The sequence below is a fragment of the Neltuma alba genome, unplaced genomic scaffold (assembly GCF_004799145.2).
Source record: "Neltuma alba isolate B1F8T4 unplaced genomic scaffold, ASM479914v2 tig00005084_pilon, whole genome shotgun sequence".
NCBI lineage: Eukaryota > Viridiplantae > Streptophyta > Magnoliopsida > Fabales > Fabaceae > Neltuma > Neltuma alba.
This window is the reverse complement of record NW_021633971.1, coordinates 195,978-221,992: the sequence shown is the minus strand read 5'-3', so window position 1 is coordinate 221,992 and position 26,015 is coordinate 195,978. Positions and strand designations below refer to the sequence as shown.

Sequence of the window (26,015 nt, the reverse complement as noted above, 5' to 3'; positions counted from 1 at the left end):
TCTAAATAAAAACAGGTGAGTAGATTTTGTAAGAAAATTACTTTTTATCTTGATGATTAAATTTGGAGAAAAATATTTAAATAAATTAAATACATATAAAACATTTATAAATCTTTTCTAATATATACAAAATATACACTGATTTAATTATAACATATACACTTTATCAAACTTACTCACAATATTTAAATCAAGATATTATTCAAAAAAAGCTTAATCACTTCCTATATTTTATGAAATAGTTTATAAATAAAAATATTAAAAACTTTAAATGCACAAAATCGCTCAAAATAATTCGATAAACAAACACGAATACTATCAAGTATTAACTTCCTAAGTGATATTTCTTAAATTTAACTTATTAATCATTATTTTAGTTACATAAAAATAAAATTTACTTCTCTTATTTTTCATTCGGTTGTTCACATTTCATCCTTGCATCCTCTTTTTTTTAAAAAAATATTTTTAAAGATTATTACTACTGCTACTATAAAAGATAGAGCCTTCTTTCACAGTGTCATCTTACCTTAAACAATTCAAGAAAAAAAATGAAATAAATAAGAAGAGGGATTGGAGAAAAAAAATAAAAACTAATATTTTTGGGTTGATGAATATAAAAAAATTAATTAAGTATATATTTTATAATTAAATAGAAGTAAATTTTGGATACATTAAATATTTTCTTTTAAATTTAAGTATCAAGATAAAAAGTGTATTGTCCTCTGGTAAAAGACAGAGAAACTCTGTGCGTGTAGTAGTAATTTGTGTCTTTCCTTCTATCTTTGCCCCCCACTTGAAGTCGTGCTGTTTAAAATTTTAATTTCCTCTATTTAATACTTTTCATTTAAAAATGTTGTTATTAGAAATAAATGATAACGATACATCAAAAATTGGGAGATGACATGTATTTAGGAACAAAATTAAAATCCAAAAACAGGAGGGAGCGAAGCATGTGATATTCCTATAAAATTAGAGTTCCCTTGGCAGGAGCAGCTGACTTCCCTACCCAACGCTCGTCAAACTCACCCAATTTAGACAGGTTAAAATCAAATGATCCATATTCAATAGCACCCTTTCAAATATATTTATTTAATTAAAAACAATAACTCAGATTCTCGTGGCATCTTATTTTAGGCTCTCATCAATTTTATGACGTCATTGTTATCAACTGGCGTTTTTTCACAATATTGGCAAAAGACTGATATTGATCTGACGTTTTAAGATTTTGCGATGTTAAAATTAAGGGAAAGTTACAATGAGGTTTTAAGAAAAAATTAATTACTAAAAAAATCTAATAAAGTAAACAGTTTATAATAATAAGCTCTAAAGTAGAAAACAACTAGCTTCTGAAACTTATTTTATAATTATTTCCTTTTTTAGATCTAATTGTAATTTCCTCTAAAATTAAAGTGTCACAGTTGTTTTTGTCTGAGATGTTTTTTCTACCCATTTTTATACCATTACAGCGCATTAATTACGAATTTTTTATCATATTTATCCGTCAAGGATTTTTTTTAATGTTTCATCTGACATAAATTATTAGTTTCCTTCATTCACAGTGAAACAAGCGCCGGTCAATTTGATGAAATAAGGCAAAGCATTGAACGATCGTGGCTTATTTCCACTTATAAGCGTATACGGTAACCAGACGTTGAGAAGGGATCGATGTGCCGCCGCTGCTTCAAAATACATTTGTTTCGGAGAAATTTTGTTGCCTTGTTTTATATATTTTTGTCTCGTTTATTGCAATGATTTTGATTTTTTTAATTTCAATGATTAAGGGTAAGTTTAGCAATATACCCGATATTTTAAAATTCTTAAATATTTAGATTTTGAAATGTGAGAAGTATTATATGTATGCTAAATCATTTTTTAATTACAATGATTAAGGGTAAGTTTAGCAATATATCTGATATTTTAAAATTCTTAAATATTTAGATTTTGAAATGTGAGAAGTATTATATGTATGCTCTCTTCAGTTCTTTTTGTTAAAATTAAAAAAATAGTCACAGTTAGTTAAATGTAAATCTTTTCCAACTTTTATTTCCGAAATTATCTTTAGTTAAATGTAATTTTTTCCAACTTTCCAAAATTATCTTCGGACTGGCGTCACCCACTGTCCCACTCATCGAAGAGGTATAATTTAAAGAAACCATTATGGAGAAATAAGGATATTTTGAAAGATTAATCATAAGTGTTCCGTGAAATATTGTATATTGGACCTTTTCTCCTAGATCTTATAAATGAGATCGTGAAGTTATTATGAAATCCTAAAAAATATACAAATCACAAAAAAGTTTCAAGACAATAACAAGTGATGACTCTAGATGTCAATTTCCCAATCACAACTCGGGATTCGCGTTCCCTTTACAGAGCACACTGTAATTTTTTCAATAAGACACGGATATTGTTGGAATTTTGGATTTGAATCGGCTCTTAATGAGTTAGATTATTTGATTAGATATTTAAAAAATATTTCAGTCAAATATTTAAATATGATCATAATATTTTGACTCAGTCAAATATCTTGAATCAGATCTAATCAATATAATTCAAATTAAATTATATTGCACTGATTACATATGTATATTAGATATATGTATATTTAAAATTAATTAAGGTTAATTCTAGATTTAAATTCAAATTTATAATCTTATCAATTAAGAGACATTTGAATATTTGAATTCAAATTCAAACTCATAAAATTAGTGCATATTTTACCTTTCCAAAGTATCCATGGTCGAAGCTATAGATAGAGATATCCATCTGTCAGTTTAACTTACCCTAGAGTTGAGTTTTTTTTTTCTTTTTTTTTTGTGGTGCCTAGGACCTCTTGCAATGTTTTACACGTGATGCTCTTTTGCGCAGGGAAAATTATCAAGAGTTCTGGAAAAAATTTAGAGCTTATTTGATTTATTGTTTTGGAAACAATTTTTTGTTTTTAAAAACAGAAAAACAAAAAAATTTGTTTAGTAATTTGTTTTCAGTTGATTGTTTTAAAAAACAAAAAACAGTAACATGTTTTTAGAAACAAAAAAACCAAAATAACTCTTACATGTTTTTTTGTTTTTTATTTTTTATTTTGAAAATTTTTGAGAAATCTTTTTCTTTTCTCACCTATTATCCATCACTTATCATTATCAGGGATAACTATCACCTACCAAATATAATTTTCTTTGGTTTTTTTGTTCAAACATGATTTTTTGAAATTATTATCCAAACAAATTCTTTTGTTTTTTGTTTTCAAAACTTGTTCTAAGAAACAATTTTATAGAATTGTTTTGAGAACAAAAAAACAAAGAACAAAAACAAATAGGTTCTTAATCACTAAAAAAGTGATGAGTCTGAACGATTGAAACTGTTATCATTTTTTATTCTAAATTTATTATTATTTATTATCCACTTAACAATGAATTTTAAAATAATTAATTTTTTTTTGACTTGGTTGCATTTCTCTTTTTATTTTATCTGCGCATCTTATTGAAAAAATTACTGTGTGCTTTGAAAAGGTAAGCGAATCCCGAGTTGTGATTGGGAAACTGATATCTTGAAATTTTTTTATTAAATATAAAAAATTGAAATCTAGTTGTTATTGTCAGAAAGATTAAATATAAACCAAAAAATGTGTACCAAGTTTTTTGGTGCCATCGTTGCATGTTAGTGTTTGGGGTACGGTCGTACTGTGGGTCGTTAGACGGTCGAATTACATTGCCCGCGCTCCTTCTTGGGCCGCTTCCCCGGCTCCTTAATTTGACGTCTCTTTTTTACCATAAAAAAAGGCAACTGACTCCAAATTTAGTCTCTGTTCCCTTTTATTTTTGTCCAAGTTTAGTCTCTGTTTCCAACTATATGAAATACGTAACAAATAACATTATTTTTAAATTATTCAAAATTATAAACACTGTAGATACCTACGAGTATTTCTAAATTGATACATCGTGGGCGTCTTGGTGGGATGTAGTTGCAGGGCATGCCGGGTAAGAACCCCCCCCCCCGCCCCCCCCCCCCAAAAAAAAGGAATAAACTTGCTGAAGGAGGCCGCTTGAAAACTTCTATGAGGACCAAGCATGATCCGTCATCTATGGAGATTAATTTTCTTGAAACAGTTTTTTAACGTAAATTAGAATTTTCGCAGCAATAAAAAACATAATTTATGCAAATTTTCCTTATTAGGAGCTTTTTTTTTTTTTTAAACGTGGTGTCGGCAGGGGAAAAAGGTAAGAAAAAGTAAATAACACTGTGGAGACTGGAGAGAGAAGGACGAAGAATGAAATGGAGTAACATGCAATATAATAATAATAACAACAATCAGTTGGGGTTGATAGACAGAAACTCTTGTGAACCTTCGGGACCAAAAAAACCCTTTGTGAACCGCTTTCAGTAAATCAATTCCATCAACCTCAGACATGAAATTGACAATCAACTCACAGCTCACAAGTCTCTTTTACAAGTCGGAAACAAATAGGAAAACAACACTTCATTTATATATCAATAAATCAATCTTCATTTTTAATTAAGTTGTCGATTATCTTATTCCCCGAGAGAGATATCAAGTTTGGCTTTCAAATCAGGCCCTAAAAAAGCAAAAAGGCAACTTTGCCCTTGGGATCGAATTGGCTTGTACACACTTAGAAAAGAAGGAGGAGCGGTTTTCTTTTAGAGTCCGCCCGCTGATTTCCCAAACGATCCTCTCTCTTTCTGTTTTTTCTTTTTTAAAATAATTTTTATTTTATTATTTTATTTAGGTTAATATTTAATATATTCAGTATCTTAAAATATTTTTCAGTAATACTCAGTATCATAATTATTAATTTTTAGTGCGTTTAACATCTTGAATTATTTTTCCAATTACACCCAGTATCATAATTAATTATTGCTTAATGCATCCATTATTTTAAAGTATCTTTACAGTAGAATCTGGTATCCTAAATTAATGAATTTTTAATGCATTTATTATCCTAAAATATTTTTCAGTAATATCTAATATCCCAAATTAATTAATGTTTTCTATGTATAGCATCTTGAAGTATTTTTCCTATAACATGTAATATTATAAATTAATTTTTAGTGCATCCAGAGCGTTGAAATATTTTTTCAGTGACACTCACTACTAAAGAAATACTCTGAATATATTAAAAATTAATTAATTTGGGATGCTGAATGTTATTGAAAAGTGCTAGATACAAATTAACCTAAATGAATAAAAAATAAAATTACCAAAAAAATTTTAAGAGAGAGAGAGAGAGAGAGAGAGAGGAGGGAGTGGTGACTCATCGCTAAACACTGCCATTTGGGAGTTGATGAGCAGGGAACGGAGATTCTTTCTTTTAACATCAAAATCAGCCCCTGTCCTTCGGTCAAAAAAAAAAAATCAGCCCCTGTCCATTGCACTTCTATAAAAATTTAGAATATTTTTTTAATAACAGCGTTTAAAAAAAATTAAATGATTGGTCAAGAGTGAAAATGAAAAACAACAATCATACGACGAAGAAATAATGCAGTAAGTAGAGACGCTGCATTTTGGAAACGGCCGAAAATTTTTGTTTGTTTTATTTTTTACTATATAATAAATAACATTGCAATCAAATATTTCAGCACGGTTTTTGTTTGTCCTAAGATTATTTTTGTTTAGTACTCTTAAACAAATAAAAAATAAATATTGTTCAGTATAAATAACACCGGGCCACCGGGGTATCATGTGTTGGTACGAAACAGGCTTTCATTTTCAATGTACAACCTAACCCTGACGGAAATAAATGAGGATGATAACGATGTGATGAACCACAACCAATATCTTGAAGGAGTATTGAATTAACCAAACTTTCATGTCAGAATAAAAAGCACCGTCAGAATTTCAAGATCTATTACAAGAATTTAAGAAGGTTCCTGCCACATGAGTTTTTATTTTTTAAAATAAAAACCAGCCATTTGAGATTTAATAATTTTCATATTGTTTTTATAGAGTTTTTTTCCCAAAAGTTTATTGGTTGAGGATATATCAATATTAGGGTCCCACGATCCCAACGATGACAACAAGCACAGGGGAAGCAGTGAATGAGCGGACCTGCCCTTCTTCGCGTCCTGATGCCCACCCGCTCCATCGTATCGAATCACTTCCGATCCCAACTTCTGATCGCCGTTGTCATCTACCGAGGGACAAAGCCCCCCCCCCCCCAAAAAAACTACACTTGTTTGGAAATTTAAGATTTTACTCGCCTCCTTTGAAAAAAATAAGAGCTTTAATTGTTTTATTGCTTAACACATCTAAATTAATATTTTTTTATTTATTTGAGCTTGTTTTAATCAGCGTCGCAGCTTAAACCTCTCAGTTACTAAATCAGTCTGCAACATTTTTCACATTTGAATTTAATTGAAGTTCAACTACTTTGGATAGTCTTTTTTTTTTTTTTAACGCGGAATCTCTTATTCTTTTTTTTTGACCGGACGCGGAATCTCTTATTCGAACATATGATAATGGGGAAAAAAAATGCGCTCACAGGTTAGAGAAGGACGGTTGGACAACCCGTCAAACTCAATTATGAGCAGTGAACCTAACATTTTTTTTTTTTTGGCCAAAGCAGCGAACCTGACAATTGACCCATTGGTAATTTACCTCTCCGCATCTCAGCGTACGCGTGGACTCGCATGTGCCCTTTCAATAATTAAATACGGACAACAACAAAATTTCCAAGATGATCATTGATCCAGGATTCGACTGTCTCCTTGATATTTTCTATGCAAAGCATAATAAGAGTTTTGAATTCTTTATTCACAAGGCAGTTGCCTTAGTTCACGTAAATTAAAATATGATTTTTTTTATATGCGTGTCTCTTATTTTATAAATCATCATCAAAAAATTATTTATAAATTATTATATATAAGTCTTTAATCTTTTGTTCTGACTAGAAAATTTAACAAAAGCACGTGGATTTGGGGATTCCGTTTCATATTTTTTGAATTTTAAAATTAGTCGTGCACCCGCAAAATAGAATCAAGTAAGTTAAGGAGGGCAACGACATAAGCTCGGATTTGGACGATAAACCGTTGGAAAAAAAAAAAAAGAAAAAGAAAAAGCAACTTGATTTAGCCTGTTATAGGAGAAGTCTCATGCCAAGTGGAGTTGGGTTCAAATAAAAAAAACTAAAGTATATATTTGATTTTTAATTTTATATAAAATTTTAATTTGGTCTTTTAACTTGAAAAAGTATATTTTTAGTTTTTTAACCTTCAAATTTTTTTAAAAAATAATGATATTAAAATCTTAAATATTGATAAAATATTCTTCAATGTTAATATATTGAGTTTAATTTTCAAAATATCAATGATTGTTAAAAAAAAAAATCATTAAAATATAATAATTTTATGTTTAAAAGATCAAATGTGTACTTTTTAAAATTAAAAAACTAAATATATAGTTTAGCTAATAAAAAATATACAGTAAAAACCATGTAGGGTATGGATCTCCGGCAGGCCAGAAGGCAGTCTGATCCGCGTTACCATCAGGTTCAGCCTCAAGCACCGTAAGCTCTATTGGGAATTGAGATTGGTAAGAATAGGCTGCGCTTTTTTCCGTCCTTGATCCGTATGGTCCTGAGGCTCCTTTTCGTAGAAGTTGATAACTTAACGTCACATTAATCTTATTTATGGGTTCATTTGAAATAATTTATTAATAACTTTTTAATAATAATTTATGAAACAAGAGATAAACATGTCAGCAGAATTTTATCTTAACTCACTACTACAAAAGAGGTCATTTTCATCTTCTTTTTTTTTAACAGGAAAAAAAGTCACTATACTTGCCTATTACGACAGAACAGACAAATATATATTCACAGACTCGCCGTTCTAACATAATGTGTTTTATATTTAAGATCGGAGGAGTTATATATTAAATAATATAAAGTAATACTACTTCCGATCCTTATTATAAGACCCCATTTGACTTTTTGTTTGGTCCTAATTATAAGATCCCAATCCATTTTGTCTCCCATATTTATGTATTTTTTTCCAAGATAATCCTTCTAATAATGATAGTTCTAGCCAATATACTTAATTAGTAAGGATATTTTAGGAATGACAATACTTATTTATTATAAATAACTAACTTAACTTACTTCCTTAATCTCCTCAAATAAGTCAACTGGATCTTATAATTAGGACTGGAGGTAGTATTCAGAGATGTCATGTTCATGCAAATTAAATAGATAGCTTTGTCCCTCGCGGGGTCCTTCACTCCTTCCGCAACAGCTAAGCCACTGGCTATCAAATTCTATGGACGGCGTTACGAGCGAGAGAGAAGAATTGTAATTAATGTGGCAAGCAGCACAGCCGGTCCATTGTGGGAAGTAATGAGAGAGAGGGACAGAGAGGGAGCATCAAAGCGTGGGATAACAGCGACAGCTTATCCCCATACGCATCAGTTAGCTATCACATTTAATTATAAGCGTTTGTGGTTATATGATATATACATATGTGTATATAACTCACTCGGAATTGCATGCATGTATTTTTCACCGCGACAGGAAGGAGTGGTGGGAAGGTGAGGCACCGCGACCACCGCCCACTTGCTCGCACCTCCTTTCTCCACGCTTCTTCTCCGATGTGATAACTCCTCCCCACAAATTTATTTCCCACGCACATACACATCTAACCCGCTTCATCGATATAATTAATTCCACGCTCGAGAGCGAATCTTCTATTTACATCTCACACTTGGATGTTAGCCTTGACATTTCAGAATAATGTTTGTTCAAAATCCATGTGATGATCGTTTCAATATATGCTATTTTTTCAGTCCCTAATATAGGATTTAATTAGTGAGTTAATATTAGTCATAACTATACGTAAGACTTATTGTACATATTTATCAATTTTTTCCTCACAAATTAATTTTATTGATATCTCTCATCAATAATAATCAAGTACGGGCAGGGTAGAGTAGAGATGAAATTGAAGAAGATGTTTAAGGTATTTTCAAAACAAATATTTTATAGTAACTAATTTAATTAACACATCTAATCCGTTCAAATTAACTAATTAGATAATATATTAAAATCGGAAGAGTGATACTCATTGCCATTGGAATACACTAGAGTTTGTTCGAGCACGGAACATGATCAGATTCCTCCCTTAGAGCTGTGTTTTCAGGCAAATCTCAAAACACTCCGAAGGAGAAGGGTGACCTGAAATTGTCCGGCGATCTGATATATGAAGCTTTGCTGAGCGCTGGTCATAAAAGCTGCTTTCAATAAAATCGGTCAGTTACGTGAAGCTCATCAAATTGAAATAAATGGTGGCAACTGGCAGTTGTATGTATGTACGTGCCTTGACATCTGACAACTCACGGGTCTTCCGTATACGGTCAATGACTTAATTGTGGGGAGCACATGTGACATTTATCATCCCATCTCGTCGAAGGATATCATCAGTGGCTTTACCTGCTTCGGTTATACGTGGCTCGAAGCATATCATCAGCGGGCGCATCACTTCTCTTGCAAGCTTATCGGCATGTCCGTATGCGCTCGAGGGGAAACACCCCCCCCAAAAAAAAAAAATACTCCTGATAATTTTTTTTCGTTTTCAAGAACCCACCACTCATGACCTGTCCTTCCTGCCCCATTCACACGACAACTACCCCTTTTTAAAACGTGTTTTGATTATTGCCAGTCATACATTCATTGTGTCGCATTTCCCCTCCAACATACGAACATTTTGGAGTTCTCAGTGGTAACCTTCTTGCGCTTAGACTTTACAAAATTTACGATTATGTTTTTGAAGTCCATAGAATTTCAGAAGCATTTGAATTAACTTTACGATGATGAAGACTAGGAAAAATTTATCACTTCTTGACTTTGTGATGGACTGTTTCATTACAAACGAGGGGTTCACAATTTTCCCGACAGATTTCTGTTATTTTCTTGAGGTTAATCTGTGCATGAGACTTTGAATGTGATTTTTCAAAAGCAAAATTAACAATTATATTCGGGAAAAATCTGAAACTGGAAATCACTGATCGCGTTACTGCACCTTGCAGCATCCAACTGTGCCTTCATGCGGAAACCCTGCTCTCAGTGACATGACACCCCCATCAAGTCGCCCTTTGGGCCCAAATTTATTGGGCTAATAATAGTTTTGACCAAATTTGCTGGGCCCGAAGCAATGATCATTGTATTAGTTGCCTTGGGAAAAATGGGCCGACCAATACTGCTAGTCTGTTACATGAGCTGGGCATAGATTTTCGTCTAAACTAGGACTTCGGCCCAAATGGTTTTAGAACGTGAAGCCATAATGCTAACGAAGGAAAGAGTCATTAATCTTAACTCGGAATGTGAGGCCCAAAAACAAAAAAAGAGAGAGAGAGAGAGAGAGAGAGAGAGAGAGAGAGAGACCGTGTCAACTTGGAAATGAGCTGTCGGACGCAATCAGGGTCCATGGGTTGCAGGGTGAAGTCTGAAATTCGTGCGAGCAAATCAGTGAATAGCGGGATATTCTGATTCATCACACGCATTGCTCCGAACTCTCTTTAATCGTGATTTGGGCATCACCTAAAATCCCAAACCTAAAACAAAAAACAAAAAAAGAAGGCAAAAGAAAAGAAAGCATCACGAAAGCCGTAACGCTGTCTTAAGAATTAAACGAGATTAAAAAGAAAATCTAATACATATTAGGCGGGAGTTGAAGAATGACAACAAAAATCGCTAATACCGATTGCAATGTGCTGTGGATAATATTGGAAAGCAACATTGGCGAGTGGCGAGAAGTGGTGGAAGAAGACGAGACAAAGGTAGGGAGCCATTGGTTGCCGTCGTGCGTCGAAAATAGAAGGGTTTTGAGCCTTCGAGATAGAGAAAGGCACTTTCGGTAAAAAAGGAGTAGAAGATGGAGGTGCGGGGAATCGAACCCCGTGCCTCTCGCATGCGAAGCGAGCGCTCTACCATATGAGCTACACCCCCGATGGTTGTGAAGGTTTAACATAAAGTTAATGATCCATACAACAACCTCACTGAATAGCCCACGCGCACTGCACAATATGCAATGCCGGTTACCCAACCATGTGCGATGCTCGTAGTGCGGGATTACTAATTGAGTACGGAATTCTTCTAAACCGGTCAGGAGGGTATTCGGAATCCTGCCGTGATTACTAGGCGGGGCTTTGATTTCAAATCAGATCACGTCTTTGGAATGGGAGGGAGAGGAAGAGAGGACGCAGCTCTGCAAATCTGGACGGTTTGGCTGGTGATGCGGTGTGCCTCTGCTGCCAGCTCTAAGCATTGCGAGGCCAATCTACGGCTTGAGAAAGGAATGCGGTTTTTCTGATTTCATCCGGGTTCCCATTTTTGTGCATACGATCATAGTTTCGGTTGAGGAAGGGATGAGTCAGTCCTTCTTCTTTTCTAATTTCACATGATCCACCTAAATGTGTTGTTTTTCTTTTTTCCGTTTGAAGTTGGACGATTAGGCCATGAACAATGTTCCGCTCCGATGCCGTCATCAATTGACCAAAAGCGGCAAGGAAGATAAAATTCAGTTCTTACGCTGCGCAAGGTCATCAATCTCCGCTTGACAGAATTTACAACAAACTATAGATGATTATACGTACGTTCATGTGATGCTAATAATGCATGCAGGGTATGTAGTACTATCTCTTGTATTTAATATAAAATTCTGTTTCACTTTTATTTTAATCCTAAATATAAGACTTTAATCCACTTTGTTTTTCATAGTTATATTTTTTTCTCAAGATAGTCCTTTAACAATAGTAGTTCTAGTCATTACACTTGATTAACAATAATATTTTAGAAAAACAATACCTATTTATTACAAATAACTGACTTAATTTTTTTTTTAATTTCTCAAATGGTCAACTAGCTTTATAATTAGGACCGGAGGCAGTAGTTTGTTATGCCTTTGTAGAATTCTCCAAATTAATCAACACTAATGTCCTGAAACGCATGCAACTTCAACTTCCATAACTGTAGCCAACTTCGTTGCTGATTTTGGCGCTGTATGGTCAGTTGGTGTATATAAATATACATCCTTTGCCAGCCTCGTGAGTTTCCTGCGAAAAAGTGGAAATTATTGATGCCTGCGAAAAGCAAAACTCGTTCAACACCATGAACTGGCGATGATACTAGCTGCCGATTGAAAAAGGCCCGAAACACGTATAAATGCCGTCCACTTAAATAGATGGCTGTGACCTCCACGATACGGCTCCTAACTTTTGTCGTTTAGACAATCGCGGTGATAATAAATGACGTCGTTCGGATTTAACCATGATTTTTCTGGTAAACTACTTGGCCTAGACCGGATGCTTTATTTCATGCCTGCCTCTTAATAAAAAGGGTAATCAATGCATATACAGAATATAAAAACTCTAACAAACTGTACAGCACGCACCTATACTCAGTTATTCGGGTAAAACAATAATGTGGGTTATTTCATAATTATATGGAATTATAGCTGTCGCTGATGTGAACTATAGAATCCACTGAGGTCATTAATTAATGAAGCGTGTAAATTTCTATGTTACCCAATCCACACGTGGTTGGGGAGACAGCCAAACACAGCATTTCAATTTAACCTTAATTTCTTCCATGTGCACTCTTAAATCTCTCATATAGTCACGTTCCCCAGTCCCATATTCTACCCGCAAAAATCTACGGCTAATAATTTCTTTTCCCCATCAATATAATTATTTTAACTCTTCCTTTTTATCCTGTGCATTAATTTCTTGTTCCCTTCTTTTTCTCTTTGATGCATTCCTATGGAGATCTGATAATGAGACATCGCAAATCAAAATCATAAACGAAAAGGAGCAGACACGCACAGCCAATAATTCAGTAACTATCAGCTAGTTAAGCAAGACGGAGGGTTGAGTTCTCCATTGTCATTATTTCTTACCGGCCGGTTTGCGTCCTCTTGCAAAGTAAAACTTTACTGGAAAACTTAATTAACCGTCCAAAATTATTCCTACATAAAATTGATTTTGTGTACAAGAATCATTACATCCTTACTGGGAAAATTATATTCTGATATGAGAAAATTTGATATTTTACCTCAAAATTTAAAGATTTGACACGATTTGATTCAAGATTTTTTTTTTTGTATATTTGACATTTTAGCATATATGCAATAACATCATACTTCAGATTTTAAAGCCACTAAATCCAAAATCAAACATCTATAATTTAGATTAAAAAGTATTATTTTATAATTAACTAATTAACTGTATGTATTATTTTATTAAGCTCAGAATTCATTGAAACCCAGCGGCGGGTAATTAATGCCGTTTTACCTGATGCTGTTACAGCTTTTGGAAGATATTTTTTTGACTGTTCGTTGTAATCTTGTCCTCTTTAATCATTTTCACGTATGGGTAATTTCGTGATTTCGATTTCTGGCATGGAAAAAGAGAACAACTGTGAGGAGCAGCCATCAGATGTATTTATTTACCATGCGCACTTTCATCCATGACTTCCACCTACCTAGACTAATGATTCTCATTAGACCAAAGAGGGGTGCAAAAGTCATTTAAACTGTGGGTAGCTGCAATATATGAACGTAGACGCGCTTACATTTTAAGATTGAAAGGTATATAGGGGAAGCAGAGTTATTAGCATTTACAAGATCGAAGAGAAGTAGGAAACAGAGCGAAAGGCAAAGAAGAGAAATGGGTAGCTCCGGCGAGGCTGGCGCTGTGTCAAAGGGCGAAGCTATGAGTCCGGGGGCTCAGCTATTTCATGCCCCAACCTTAAACTGTTACGTCATTGCTTCCATCGGAGTCAAGACCAGAATGAACCCTCATGTTATTAAAGAAGGTTTACGCCATACTTTGCTTAAGCATCCCAGGTTTACGAGCAAGCTGGTAATGTTAATTCCCTTGCCCCTTTCTCTGTGCATATTCTGCTTTATATATATAACTAGTTTTCTTCTCCTTTATGAGTCATATATATGGTTGTGTTTCTCTCTGTTTTGATCTTCCTTTTCTGTGCTGAACTGGATTGGATTTGATTTGCATACATATCTCAAGGCACCTACTTTGTCATATCTTTACGAACTACTTTTGGTAAACTGCTGTACTGATGATAATACAAGCACGAAGAATAAGTATTATTAGTATATATCTTCTGTTATTATTTACTTTAATCGTGAATAAGAGCCCACTAGCCCGAGGCTGGAGAATATTAATTAATTAATTAATTTTTAGTAGAGATGTATAAATTGCAGTGTTTACAGTGGATATGGGTTCTTTCGCAATCCCACTGATCTCTTCAACTTTAACGTAACATCTCAGTATGCGCAGAGAGTTTTGACATAAATGGCCTATTTTGATATAGAATAGGCCGCTTTTTTCGTAGACGTTTTTTTATCTCAAATTTTTGAGATCATTATCATTTTTTTCTCGTAGACAGCAGTTCAATGTTATGTTATCTTATTTGTGTAACATTTTCTCATGTGCCATCACTCCAGAACTAATGGTCTATCAAGCAGGTTACGCTCAACTGCTGGGGATGGGCTCAAATGCTAGTGGCCCCAAAAAGACCATCTAATTTCATCGCTCTGCGTAGCTTCTATAAGTCTCCTTTTTTGTTCCCCTAGCTAAGACCCCTGTTGCTGAGGGGACAAAAAACTGATCGTTCATGTGCTTGTTGGGAAATCTTAATTATGTGACATATTCATGTTATCTTACTCGTGCTAGCTAATTATGTGATACTATTGTTGAAATGATATCATCTTGAGAAGTAATGAAAGGGAGGAAGGAAAAGGACCAACCAAGACAAAATTAAAAGATGAGGGGATTAGGTTTGTCTCACTCTCACCCGAAACCTCTACCCCACAAAGAATATGGTTTCAGTCCTTTTCACTTGGTTGATTATCCAAAAGAGGACGTAGATCTTAGTAGTTAAAATCGAAGGCGACGAGTGAACTAGCTAGTTATGCGCATAACAGCTCCGCTTGCAAATTGCGAACCACAAGTCGCATTCTAGGGCCGTTTTTAAGATGTTCACCATTTATAACCCTACCTTCCCAGCCCCCCACCACCTCCTCCCGTCCCGTCCATGGCCTCTGTGTGTGTGTGTGTATTGATAAAGAAAAAGCCGGCTATAGTTCACTCGGAAAAAAAAAATTGCTGGATTGGAAAAGAACGAAAAGCAAATGGCAAGTGCTTGGAGCGTTAAGTTATAGTGTTTGTTGTATTGCAGGTTATGAAAGGAAGAAAGCCTTGGTGGATTCCCACAACAGTGGACTTAGAGAAGCACGTGATAGTGCCTGAAATAGACCCCGACTTAGACTTCCCTGACCGATTCGTTGAGGACTACACTTCCAACCTCACCAAAACTCCGTTAGATTGGAGCAGGCCAATGTGGGAACTTCACCTCCTCAACATCAAAACCTCCAACTCACAAGGGCTAGGCATTTTACGGATTCATCATTCCCTTGGAGATGGTGCCTCCCTCATCTCTCTCCTTCTCTCTGCTACTCGCAAAACCTCCGACCCTCAATCCTTACCAACCCTCCCCACCAAGAAAAGGGCCGTTATGCCCCCACCCTCCCCTCCTTTTTCCTCTTTCTGTTCCTTCTTCTTGCCTATTTTCTCTGGCCTAGCTCTGATTTGGAACACCGTGGTGGATATGATCATGTTTTTTGCCACCATTTTGTTCCTCAAAGACTCGCAGACTCCTCTCAAAGGTTTTCCTGGCGTCGAGCACACCACCAAGCGTTTCGTGCATCGCCACGTTAGCTTGGATGATATTAAGCTCGTCAAGACCGCCATGAATGTGGTAACTCTCTCTCCATCTTCTTTTATTCTCTTCTGTCCTGTCTAATAACTACCTACCGTTTTCTTTAATGCCCGGCATTATGTCAAATCAATGAACGGGGCCACATAATTCAACTCTTATTATGCACTTTTGTTTAAACTTTAAAAAGTCACGTGTCTAAAAGTAGCGCAGTTATATATGACAACTTCTCTACTAGAACGAGAGTCTGGTGTGGATCGCCCGTCCTTGCAGTTTTTCATTTTATGGTCTTTTACGGTTCAAGAAAGGAAAGCTTTTGGTATGATCTTATTCAGGTTTCCGCCTTTAATGTGTATGCGGTATACGATCATAAATTCAGTTGAAGAGTAGTCTTCTCTGGTAGGCATGGCCATATGGGAGTTGGGTTTCCTTCTTTTCATGTTTTTATTATACTCGTAAAGTTTTTTGTTTTTTCTGGTTGGATTTGGACAAGACCATCAATGATGTTTTACTGGGAATCACACAAGCTGGTCTGGCTCGTTACTTGAATCGGATACAAGGTTGGTTTTTCTCACTTCTTTCCCCCCATTTTCATGAAGTACTTTACCCCCCCCCCCAAAAAAAGAAAAAAATGTTAAAACGACGAATAAACTCGCAGGTACTGTGTGAGCAAGTTAATCCCAAAATGTCGTCTATCAGTTTGCTCAATTATGAATAAGTCCCGAGAGATTTTAGTGTACCACTCTGTTTTTTATTATAAGTCACTTGTTTCTCAAATCCGCAAATTTAGAAATATATTAAATCAATCAGTTTTTTTTCACATTTACCCTTATTAAAAGTTGAGAGAGAGGGAGGGAAGATGGATTATATAAGAAATGAAAAGTTGAGAGAGAGATAGAAAAGTAAAGGGAGAAGGACGTGTTTGGAGGAACCATTGTTTAGACTTAATTAATTAATTTTTTATTAAATTAATGGGATAAAATTGGAAAAAGATCATTAATTATATTACAAGTGACTTATATTTTGAAACAAACTTTTTAGGTACAAGTGACCTATAATAATGAATAGAGTGGTAATAGTGTTATTAGATTTCTTTCTTGAAAAGACAAAATTGCCCCTCTTTTCCCCACTTCTTTTCCCGCTCGCCACCACCTTGACCTTAGGTCGCAATTTGCGTAATTGGCAACTGTATATTGGTAGGTGGTCAAATGACGGTTAAGAGGAAAGGGTGGCAACAAAGGGTAATTTTGTCCGTTCAAAAGAAATCAAATGGCACTAATTTCGTTTGATCCTTTTCGTAATTAAGATAACTGGGAGACTTTGACATGCTTACACAACAATTATTAGTCATCTTCCGTTAAAAATATATTTAGATACTCAAAAAGCTAATTATCATTTAGACCACAAATGAGGTTCAGTTATCAGCAACGTTTTAAGCTGAGCATATAGTCTCTAATGAAGGTGTGGATGCCACCGGCGGAGCCCCAGAGCAACCAAGACGAAACAATAAGATCAAAGACCCGAGGCTCAGGGCGGCCATTCTTTTCAACGTTAGACCGACTGCAGGAATCCAGGTGAACAAAATTTGGCTCCGAAATTGAAAAACTCAAGTTGTCCCGTACATAGTTTCTTACCGATCGAGGAGGTGGCAAAGAGACTGAAGACAGTTAATTGTTAAATTAGGAACTAGCAGATATGATGGCTGAGAAATCAAAGGTGAAGTGGGGTAACTGGATAGGATACATCATCCTCCCATTCGCAGTCGCTTTACAAGATAATCCCATCAAATATGTTCGTCTGGCTAAGTCCACCATCGACCGCAAGAAGCATTCCCTCGAAGCTATCTGCACATTTGGCTGTGCCAAGTTGATGCTCAAGCTATTTGGCATGAAGGTTCACTCGCGACCTTAAAAACGCAGGAGATTCCATGCAAGATATGACCTTTTTTAATCTTTTGGTGTGTGCAGGTGGCTGCTGCTGTAACACAGAGAGTTCTGTATAACACGACACTGACCTTCTCCAACGTTGTTGGTCCCGTGGAAGAAATTAGCTTTTGTGGTCATCCCGTGACATTCCTTGCCCCTAGTGTGTATGGTAACCCACATGTAAGTAATTAATTGATTCTTCAATTTATATACGTGTATATACATGCCCGCTTTATTGTATGCGTACTGTACGTATAATTTTTGAAATCTATATGATGTGTTATATATGCAGGCACTGACCATCCATTTCCTGAGCTACGTGAATCAGATGACCATCTCCATGGCAGTGGAACCAAGCATCATTCCTGATCCTCAATTGCTGTGCGACGATTTAGAAGCATCGCTCAAGCACATTACCGCTGTTGTCAAGAAAACGTTCATTCCTGATATCGTCTGAATTGTTTTCTGAGAGCCTCTTTTTATTGCTTCGCCCAAAACAGATTCCGTCCTTTTATTTGTACCGACCTCGTTTATGAACAGGCTACGTACTTGGCATTTATTGTGTTTAATTGGTGTCATCTACGATTCCCAGTGTGCACTGCTAGTAACAGTAAGCTTTGATGCCCATGGTGGGTTCAGATATAAGTGAAAGAAAGTCGCGAGGTATTTAATTTTCTTATATGAAATATATGAGTAAAGTTTTTCAATATATAATTGCGGTCTCTTCCCTTGTTTGTTCCTTTCAACCTGGTCCTCTATTTTCTTTTTTTGGCACTAACTTTCAATTGTATTACGCCTAAAACAAATTGTTATTGGTAGCGATTTGAGTTTGAATTACTCCTCCGGTCCTTATTATAAGACCCCATTTGAATTTTTATTTGGTCCTAATTATAAGACCCCAATCCATTTTGTCTCTTATATTTATGCAATTTTTTCCCAGATAATCCTTCTAATAATGATAGTTTTAGCCAATATACTTAATTAGCAAGGATATTTTAGGAATGACAACACTTATTTATTATTAATATCCAACTTAACTTACTTCCTTAATCTCCTCAAATAAGTCAATTGGGTCTTATAATTAGGACCGGAGGAGTACTGTTTATTCTATGTTTTGAAGCATTTGTTGCATGCGAATTTCTTATTAGTGAGATTAACTTTCACAAAAAATCATCCTATTCGTTTTTTTGGAGTCAAATTCTATTCCTTTTGTTTACAAAATTATTTTATTTTGGCTTAATATTTGTTTTTTTTTAATTTCATTTTTGGTTATTAAATTAAAAAGAGAGAGTTGAAAATTTTGTCACATCTGCAGCACCTTGTCTAGAAAGCTACAAAGGTGAGCCCAAGTTATGTGCTGGACGGCCCAAATCAGGGTCAGAAAAAGAAATTATAATTATAATTCAGAAACATAATTACTCAGAGGTCTGGAAACCTAGCCCAGCTATGAGTTGGAGGGCCAAGGGAATGATTGGACAAAGAATTCAAAAACTCCTCCTTTTTTTGGGGACCTGAAATTTGTAAAAACCTCTCTATATATAGATAATTATAGATAGCCTACTTAAGTATGAATAAATATCCATAGATTTTTTGATGAAATGCCAATTTTTTTTGCCAACTTGATGAAATATCAATTATAGATTACAGGGCAATTTATAAATAATTATAGATTATCGATATGCGTAAGGATAGATATAAATATGGTTGGCAAAAAATTGTAGATATAAATTTATATGGGTCAAAACAGAGAAGAAAAGATATAGACTAAGATATAATCCGCTGGCAAAAAAAGACATAGATATAATCATATAAAAGTGAAGAGGGTGATTTTTTTTTTTTTAAGAAAAAAGAGGATATATCATTTTTTTTTTGTTTTTATTAGTTTCTGGAATTTTCCACGTCATTCCTCGTTCTATTTAAGGTACAGCCATTCTGTGTGAGCGAGGCAAGCTTAAACCCTACTCTGAAGTTGAGCGAGGAAAAGCTTTTACTGATCAGCAATGGCGATAATCTCTGATTTCCACGAGGAGGAGAAGAATGAGTCTCAGGCCAAAGCATCGCCTTCGTCTTCGTGTCCCCAACCCTCGGCTTTTAGCGCTAAATTTGATCCGTCGAATCCAATAGATTTTCTGGAGAAGGTATTCGACTTCGTCGCCCAAGAAAGTGAATTTCTTGGGAATGAGGCTGCTGAGAAGGAGATCGCATCGATGGTGCGAGCTGCAAAAGAGAAGAAGAAGAAGAAGAGAGAAGAGCAGAGGGCCTCCGAGGAGAGGTTGAAAGCTGAGAAAAGATTGAAGGAAGAGAAGGTTGAAGCAAAACAAGAGAAGGATGAAAAACGGGAGGATGAGAAAGAAGGAAATGGTTTGAGAGGTAACGATTAAAACATTCCGTTTGTAGATGTGAGACTTGCCCTAGGAATGTATCTCTATGTCGTTCACTATGATGCCCGATGGAATATATGCATGGATTAGATGGTGTTTAGGTATCTTGATTCCATAAATGCTGGGCATGGAATTCTGAGTTTATTTTTCGCCCTTTTGAATTTGTTGATGAATTGGTCCCCGAGGTGTTTGTTCCGTTGTTTCTTTGGTGACGGCATGATTAATTTGGTTTGGTGTTTGTCTTGCTGTCTCCTGTTTGTGGGATTGGGAAGGGGGCTGCGACGAACCTGTGAGCTGTTTAGTGATAAGTGATTGTTGTTTCCTTTGGAAGGAAAACGATTTATTGCGCCACGAATTATCCCCCGTGAGATGCTGGATTTTTGCCGTTGAGAAATTATATGTTTTGGGAATTTTCTCAGGTTCATATATGTATGGGAAACTGGTCCTTTTTATGCTTCCAATTGAATCCTTATGGAGTTTGTGTCCTTTTTTTCCCTTTTTTTTTTTTAAAAAAAAATCCACTTTGAGTAGGCCGGGAGAGGCATTTGCGATTTTACTTCCTGCCCTCCCCATTTGGTTGGTCGTTCCTTGTCCTTGCTGTAATTATGACTATCCTGAGGAATTATCTCATCTATATCCCTTTTGACTTTGATTAAGAATATAAATGTTTCTGGAAGCATTGAAGTTTCCCTAATGGTTCTCTATATTTTCAGTTCCTAACAAAGGTAATGGCTTGGATCTGGAGAAATATTCTTGGACTCAGACCCTCCAGGAGATCAATGTAATTGTTCCAGTGCCAAATGGAACCAAATCAAGGTTTGTTGTGTGTGAGATAAAGAAGAACCACCTTAAAGTTGGACTCAAGGGGCAGCCTCCAATTATTGATGTAAGTTTGTGATTCGATTTCTATTATTGATTGTCAAATGAAATCATTTCGTCGCTATTAACATGTTAATTACATGGCTTTTGGTTTTTTTTTTTAAATCTTTTTTTTATCTGAATGATTTGATTATTGTTGTTTTCTTTATTTGCAGGGGGAGCTACATAGCGCTGTCAAGCCTGATGATTGCTATTGGAGCATAGGTAAATGACCAATTTTCCATGCATAAACAGATTTAAGTTTTCACAATACAAATATAAAAACGGTGAAGTTTTTAAACAAAGGCGTCAAAAACCAAAGACACATCGCAGCATATACTAGTAAACTGGGTTGTTGCAAGCAGTTTATGAAGTGGCATGCCTTTGTGATTCACTGGCCTGAGTTGTTTCTTACTAGTCATTTATAAAATTGATTTTGCAGAGGATCAAAATGCTGTTTCTATACTTTTGACCAAGCATGATCAAATGAACTGGTGGAAGTGTCTGGTAAAAGGTGACCCTGAAATTGACACACAAAAAGTTGAACCTGAAAACAGCAAATTGTCTGACCTCGATCCAGAGACACGACAGACTGTTGAAAAGATGATGGTAACTGATTGTTGATTTAATTGTTTCTTAATTTTAACCTTTGGTTTTTTTTTTTTTTTTAATTTGGGTAGCTTAGTTTTTGATTTATCTAGTACTGCATAAAATCATTGTGCACGGTGTAGACAAGTCAATACATCTACAGGAAGTAATAACAAGGGGGGGAAAAAAGTCATATCTGTTGTTTAGCATGCTGTTTTGATGTTGTAGGCCCTGTCACGGATAAGTCTTGCAATGTTGCAAGGGTTGAGCTGTTGGATGTCATTTGATATACAGATGTTGGAGTCTGTGGGTTTATTGATCAATAATTCTCTTATGCTATTGCGCAGTTTGATCAGAGGCAGAAGTCTATGGGCCTCCCAACCAGTGATGAGCTCCAAAAACAGGAAATATTAAAGAAATTTATGGCGGAGGTGAGCACCTGATTGTTAGTGACTCAGGTCTTGTGCTTTTCATACTCGAATTGACCCCTTACTAATGCGTGCTGGTAATGTCTTGCAGCATCCGGAGATGGACTTCTCAAGGGCTAAAATTTCATAAGTGTCGTACCGCTCTTGGCATGCTTTGCGGCCTGGTGTCTTGCATGCTAGCTGCTACTTTGTGGTCCCTGGGTTGCTGTCTTCTGTGCTGTCTGGAGATGCTCTTTTGGGTATAGGGAGATGAAACTGTGTTCATATATTTTTTGAATGTTTAGAGGGCCAATATCAAACGTTGCCTTTTTAATGGATTTACTGTAGGATTATTTTGTCCGGTTATTTCTTCTATATGCTGTGTGGTCTATCGTTGGATATTAAAATTTAGGTTTAAGGGGGACGCATGTTCGCAACTCTATTTTGTAGACTTGAGGAATTGCGGATCAATTTAATTATAAATAGGCCTGCTAAGTGTGTTTTGGTGCATTCCTGGTGCACTTAGATTGCCCTTCGTAGCTATTTATCCTTGTTCGGATTTCTCTAAGGACTAAGGCTGCTTTTGGTGCACGATAAGGGGGCTTTAGTTGAGAAGTTGTGGGAAAATAAAGCGTGTTGTTGAGTGAATTAGTGGACTCGAATGAGATGACAAAGGAGGGCCCGGCCCTGAAGCGTGCAAGTGAGCCTGCCGGGGATTGGTTTCTCAATTTATCAAAAGCCTTTATTGGAGCAGTTTCATGAACGGTCTGCAACCACTCGGCCGAATCACTTTTGAAAAAATAATTCAAACAATTATTTTGGGGGGCCAGAATCCCTTTATTATTATGAGAAGCAATCTAGTAATATTTTTTATTTCGTTGTTAGAATAATTAAAAAAGAAACAATCACAATCCAACTGATGATGTAATGAAAATTTTGTTTGAATGTATTTATGGTAGAGGAATATTTGGATGAATATGCCGAGTGAGCCCGACTACCTCACGTGCTTCAGTTGCTGCCAAGATCTGTTTTTTACCCATAAAATGCGGTATATACTCTGTGTCATACTTTAGTGAATTGAATAATATGACCCGTGTTTGGCTTGGATTATTTTTCATGCTCGACTTCCTGTGTTTTGGGACTACCCTTTTTTGCCCGTGGAATTTCATGGTGTTCATCATTGATTATTAAAAATAACAACGATCGGTTTTTCTGGTTGAGTGTGATGATTAAAAGGGGATGGAGATAATGGAAGTCGCGTTCAGCCAATCGGTCCGAAAAAGCAATAATGCAAGGGGTAGAAAAACTCTTGGGGCGATGATTGCCATAGCGGGAAAGTGGAAACTAAACCAATAGCGCAGCGAGGAACTCCTTCAGCAGCATCTGCCCCACTTTTGACACTCCTTTACTTTCTGCGGATTTTCAAATGTGATCATGACTCGCCATATCAATACAAGCGTATTAGACTAAATTGGGGGCTTTGGGTTCTGTTATTATTATATTACGCAGTCATTGCAGTATGTGAAAGTATTAATTTATAATTCCCAGACTTTGGCTTCGCTGGAGGATTATTAATTAAAAATGAAGGAAATTATTATTTCACAGCAATATGCATGTAGCAGTTTGCTTGAATAGTGATACTTTTTTGCTTTCTAATATAAGATCTAATTAACTAGTTTGAGTAAATTAAAGATGTTACTTAAATTAGTTAATATGATGTTTTTTTTAAATATCCTAAAAATCTTCGTTGATGTCCTCCTTTTCTTTCCTACTTAATTATTATTGAGGAAGTCAATATGGTTAATTTAAAAAAATGGTAAATATATGAAATAGACTTTATATATATAAGACTAATATTAATTATCTAATTATGGGGAATAATATATTATGAAATGGTGAATATATGAAATAGACTTTATATATATAAGACTAATATTAATTATCTAATTATGGGGAATAATATATTATGAGAGCGCTCTTCATTGCCGAACTCAGCCTCATGCTTTTGTTTGCTTGTTTTGTCATCGTCCCATCCAATGTTTGCAGCTTTCTTCTGCATCTTCCTCTCAATTATTTTCTACATGGCCCCCACACTTGTGTTCAATCACCACGCCTTCCACTGCTTTAATTTCCTCAAAGTTCTTGTCGTCTTCTTCGCGTTCTCTTAACTCCGTGCGTGCGCACGCCATAACCCATGAAAATTCAATAAATGCTGTTTATATTATTTTTCATGAAATGCAATTAAAAACTAAGAATTCAACCAGCCCATTTTAAAGCAATACCAACATTTATAAGTTATATATATATTATCTTATAGAATTAGATATCAAAATGGCATCTAATTCCTGGTTAATGACTTATGCTCAGGGTTCGTGTGTACATGAAGCATGAAACGTACTACTCATCTGATTCTTAATGTAAAATCTAATTGCTGGGTTGATTTTTATTCTAAATATAAAATCTACTTTTTATATTTATTATTTTTTTCTAAATAATCTTTATTAATATCCTATCGACTATAATCAAATAGGAGAGAAAATGAGATATTAAAGAAGATAATTATAACATGATGTTTCTTATAATTAATGAATTAATTTAATTTTTCATTTAATTAAATTAATTAAATAAATCTTACATCAAAATAGAAGAAATACTACTCTAGTAAATTCCCTTGCGCCTAGCTACTCAAAAATTTTAGACTGCCGTTTTTGTTTGTTTGGGTACATGTATACATGTGGTTAAGTTTGTGTAATTTTGTGGAATGGGCGAAATGTCAGTTGCCCGATCAGTGTGAAGGACTGAAGGCTCCAGTGACTTTGACAAGGCCAATATGCACACAAAAGAATCCAAAAGTGGCGTACCAGTTCGGGCATCAAGATTGGGTCCCATTTCCCAACACAATTCCACTTCCGGCCAAACTCCCTCCAATATCCATGCCCTCACAAATTCGCTTCCCCGACAGCTGTTTTTGGCAACCTTTCTTCCCCCTTTTTTCTCTTATCCCCACCATTTTTTTCTTAGGTACAGGTCTCTTTTTAATACAAGTAATTTTGTTTAAAATACTATTAGGTATAACAATTTTTTAACAAAAATTTAAATCTTAATTCATTATATTGTAAAAAGTTAATTCCGTTCACTAGATCCAATCCTGTCAACTCCACCATTTTTCTAATTTCACTTCACTCCAACCCATCCCCATCCAGCCCTTTCTATCTTCTTGGACAACTGGAAAATCCTCCGCCCTCCAATAACCCATTTCTGAATTCGACAGACTATTCATTCTTGGCCCTCAGGACCATTTGTTCCTTTCATTTTGTTTTCTCTTTGTTAGCATTAACTGCACAACATAAAAGACAAGCTTTCCTTCAGCCCCATTAGTTCTAATCAGTTGGATGCCCAGAATTAATGAAGTCACATCAGACGAAAAGGGAAAGACCAAATTCACCTCATCTTCTTTATTAATGAATCGACGCTTCTAAGCGAGCCTCTCTCTCCTCATTTCAACAAACAACGTCCAGTTAAACAAGACGATCAAATTTTGCACTCAACTGAGCTGGCCTTCCATTCTGCCCCGACCACGATTCACACTCACGTTCATCGCTTAAGTTCGTTCACCAATCAATCCTATCTGATACCAGTGGGCTCTGAAGCAGATTCCGCAACAACACTGGTTGCCAAAAAAAAAAAAAGCCAAATAAAAGCACATTCTAGAGTGAAGCGAGTGGACGACCATTTTCCGGGGGGCAAAAAGTGGAGAACCAGATAGAGACAAGATGTGGGCGTGTTCATTATTTGCCTGCTCACAAAACACATATGGAGCTTCCAACTGGTGCGATGTGGAAGCTGCCACATGGAGCCATGCCGCTGGATGAATCATCAAAGTGTTTGCCATGAAATAGACAGCTTCATCAGCTTTTAATTTGTTCTCCACAAGTACCTGTACTTTATGGGCTTTTGAGTAGGTTCCTAGAGAGTTCCCTCAGTCGCCTTTTCTACAAAATTTCCCTTTTTCCTCATGTGGGAATTTAAGGTTATGGTACTGCATGTCTTGTTTGTTTCCAGTGGGTTGTGAGGTGAAAAATCCTCACAACTCACCAGCATTTTGGAAAGAGAATG

At 35.6% G+C, this 26,015-nt stretch overlaps 2 protein-coding genes and 1 non-coding gene across 3 annotated transcripts; 2 read left to right on the top strand and 1 right to left on the bottom strand.

The window, feature by feature from the left end:
• Positions 1-10,879: 10,879 nt before the first annotated feature.
• TRNAA-CGC (transfer RNA alanine (anticodon CGC)) lies at positions 10,880-10,952 on the bottom strand. The gene has a single exon. It is a non-coding gene; the product is annotated as a tRNA-Ala (tRNA).
• Positions 10,953-13,698: 2,746 nt separating this feature from the next.
• Positions 13,699-18,322, top strand: LOC114746650 (O-acyltransferase WSD1). The gene is made up of 7 exons (XM_028934879.1): positions 13,699-13,864; positions 15,204-15,782; positions 16,234-16,300; positions 17,202-17,314; positions 17,424-17,633; positions 17,708-17,845; positions 17,958-18,322. The coding sequence occupies exons 1-7, from the start codon at positions 13,715-13,717 to the stop codon at positions 18,120-18,122; spliced, it is 1,422 nt and encodes a 473-aa protein (XP_028790712.1). The 5' UTR covers positions 13,699-13,714; the 3' UTR covers positions 18,123-18,322.
• Positions 18,323-19,617: 1,295 nt separating this feature from the next.
• On the top strand, positions 19,618-22,409 carry LOC114746653 (protein BOBBER 1). Its single transcript, XM_028934883.1, has 6 exons — positions 19,618-20,035; positions 20,760-20,932; positions 21,081-21,129; positions 21,347-21,513; positions 21,840-21,923; positions 22,012-22,409. Exons 1-6 carry the CDS (start codon positions 19,666-19,668, stop codon positions 22,048-22,050), a joined length of 882 nt encoding a protein of 293 aa, XP_028790716.1. The 5' UTR covers positions 19,618-19,665; the 3' UTR covers positions 22,051-22,409.
• The last annotated feature ends 3,606 nt before the right edge of the window (positions 22,410-26,015 follow it).

What these genes read in the sequence shown, in the direction of transcription:
- LOC114746650 (XM_028934879.1), top strand. Translation starts at nt 13,715, where the DNA reads ATGAGTCCGGGGGCTCAGCTATTTCATGCCCCAACCTTAAACTGTTAC. An exon ending in GACCGACTGCAGGAATCCAG is followed by an intron (nt 17,315 to 17,423) that starts GTGAACAAAATT and finishes TTGTTAAATTAG; the next exon opens with GAACTAGCAGATATGATGGC. An exon ending in GTGTGTATGGTAACCCACAT is followed by an intron (nt 17,846 to 17,957) that starts GTAAGTAATTAA and finishes TTATATATGCAG; the next exon opens with GCACTGACCATCCATTTCCT.
- LOC114746653 (XM_028934883.1), top strand. Translation starts at nt 19,666, where the DNA reads ATGGCGATAATCTCTGATTTCCACGAGGAGGAGAAGAATGAGTCTCAG. An exon ending in AGAAGGAAATGGTTTGAGAG is followed by an intron (nt 20,036 to 20,759) that starts GTAACGATTAAA and finishes CTATATTTTCAG; the next exon opens with TTCCTAACAAAGGTAATGGC. An exon ending in TAAAGAAATTTATGGCGGAG is followed by an intron (nt 21,924 to 22,011) that starts GTGAGCACCTGA and finishes AATGTCTTGCAG; the next exon opens with CATCCGGAGATGGACTTCTC.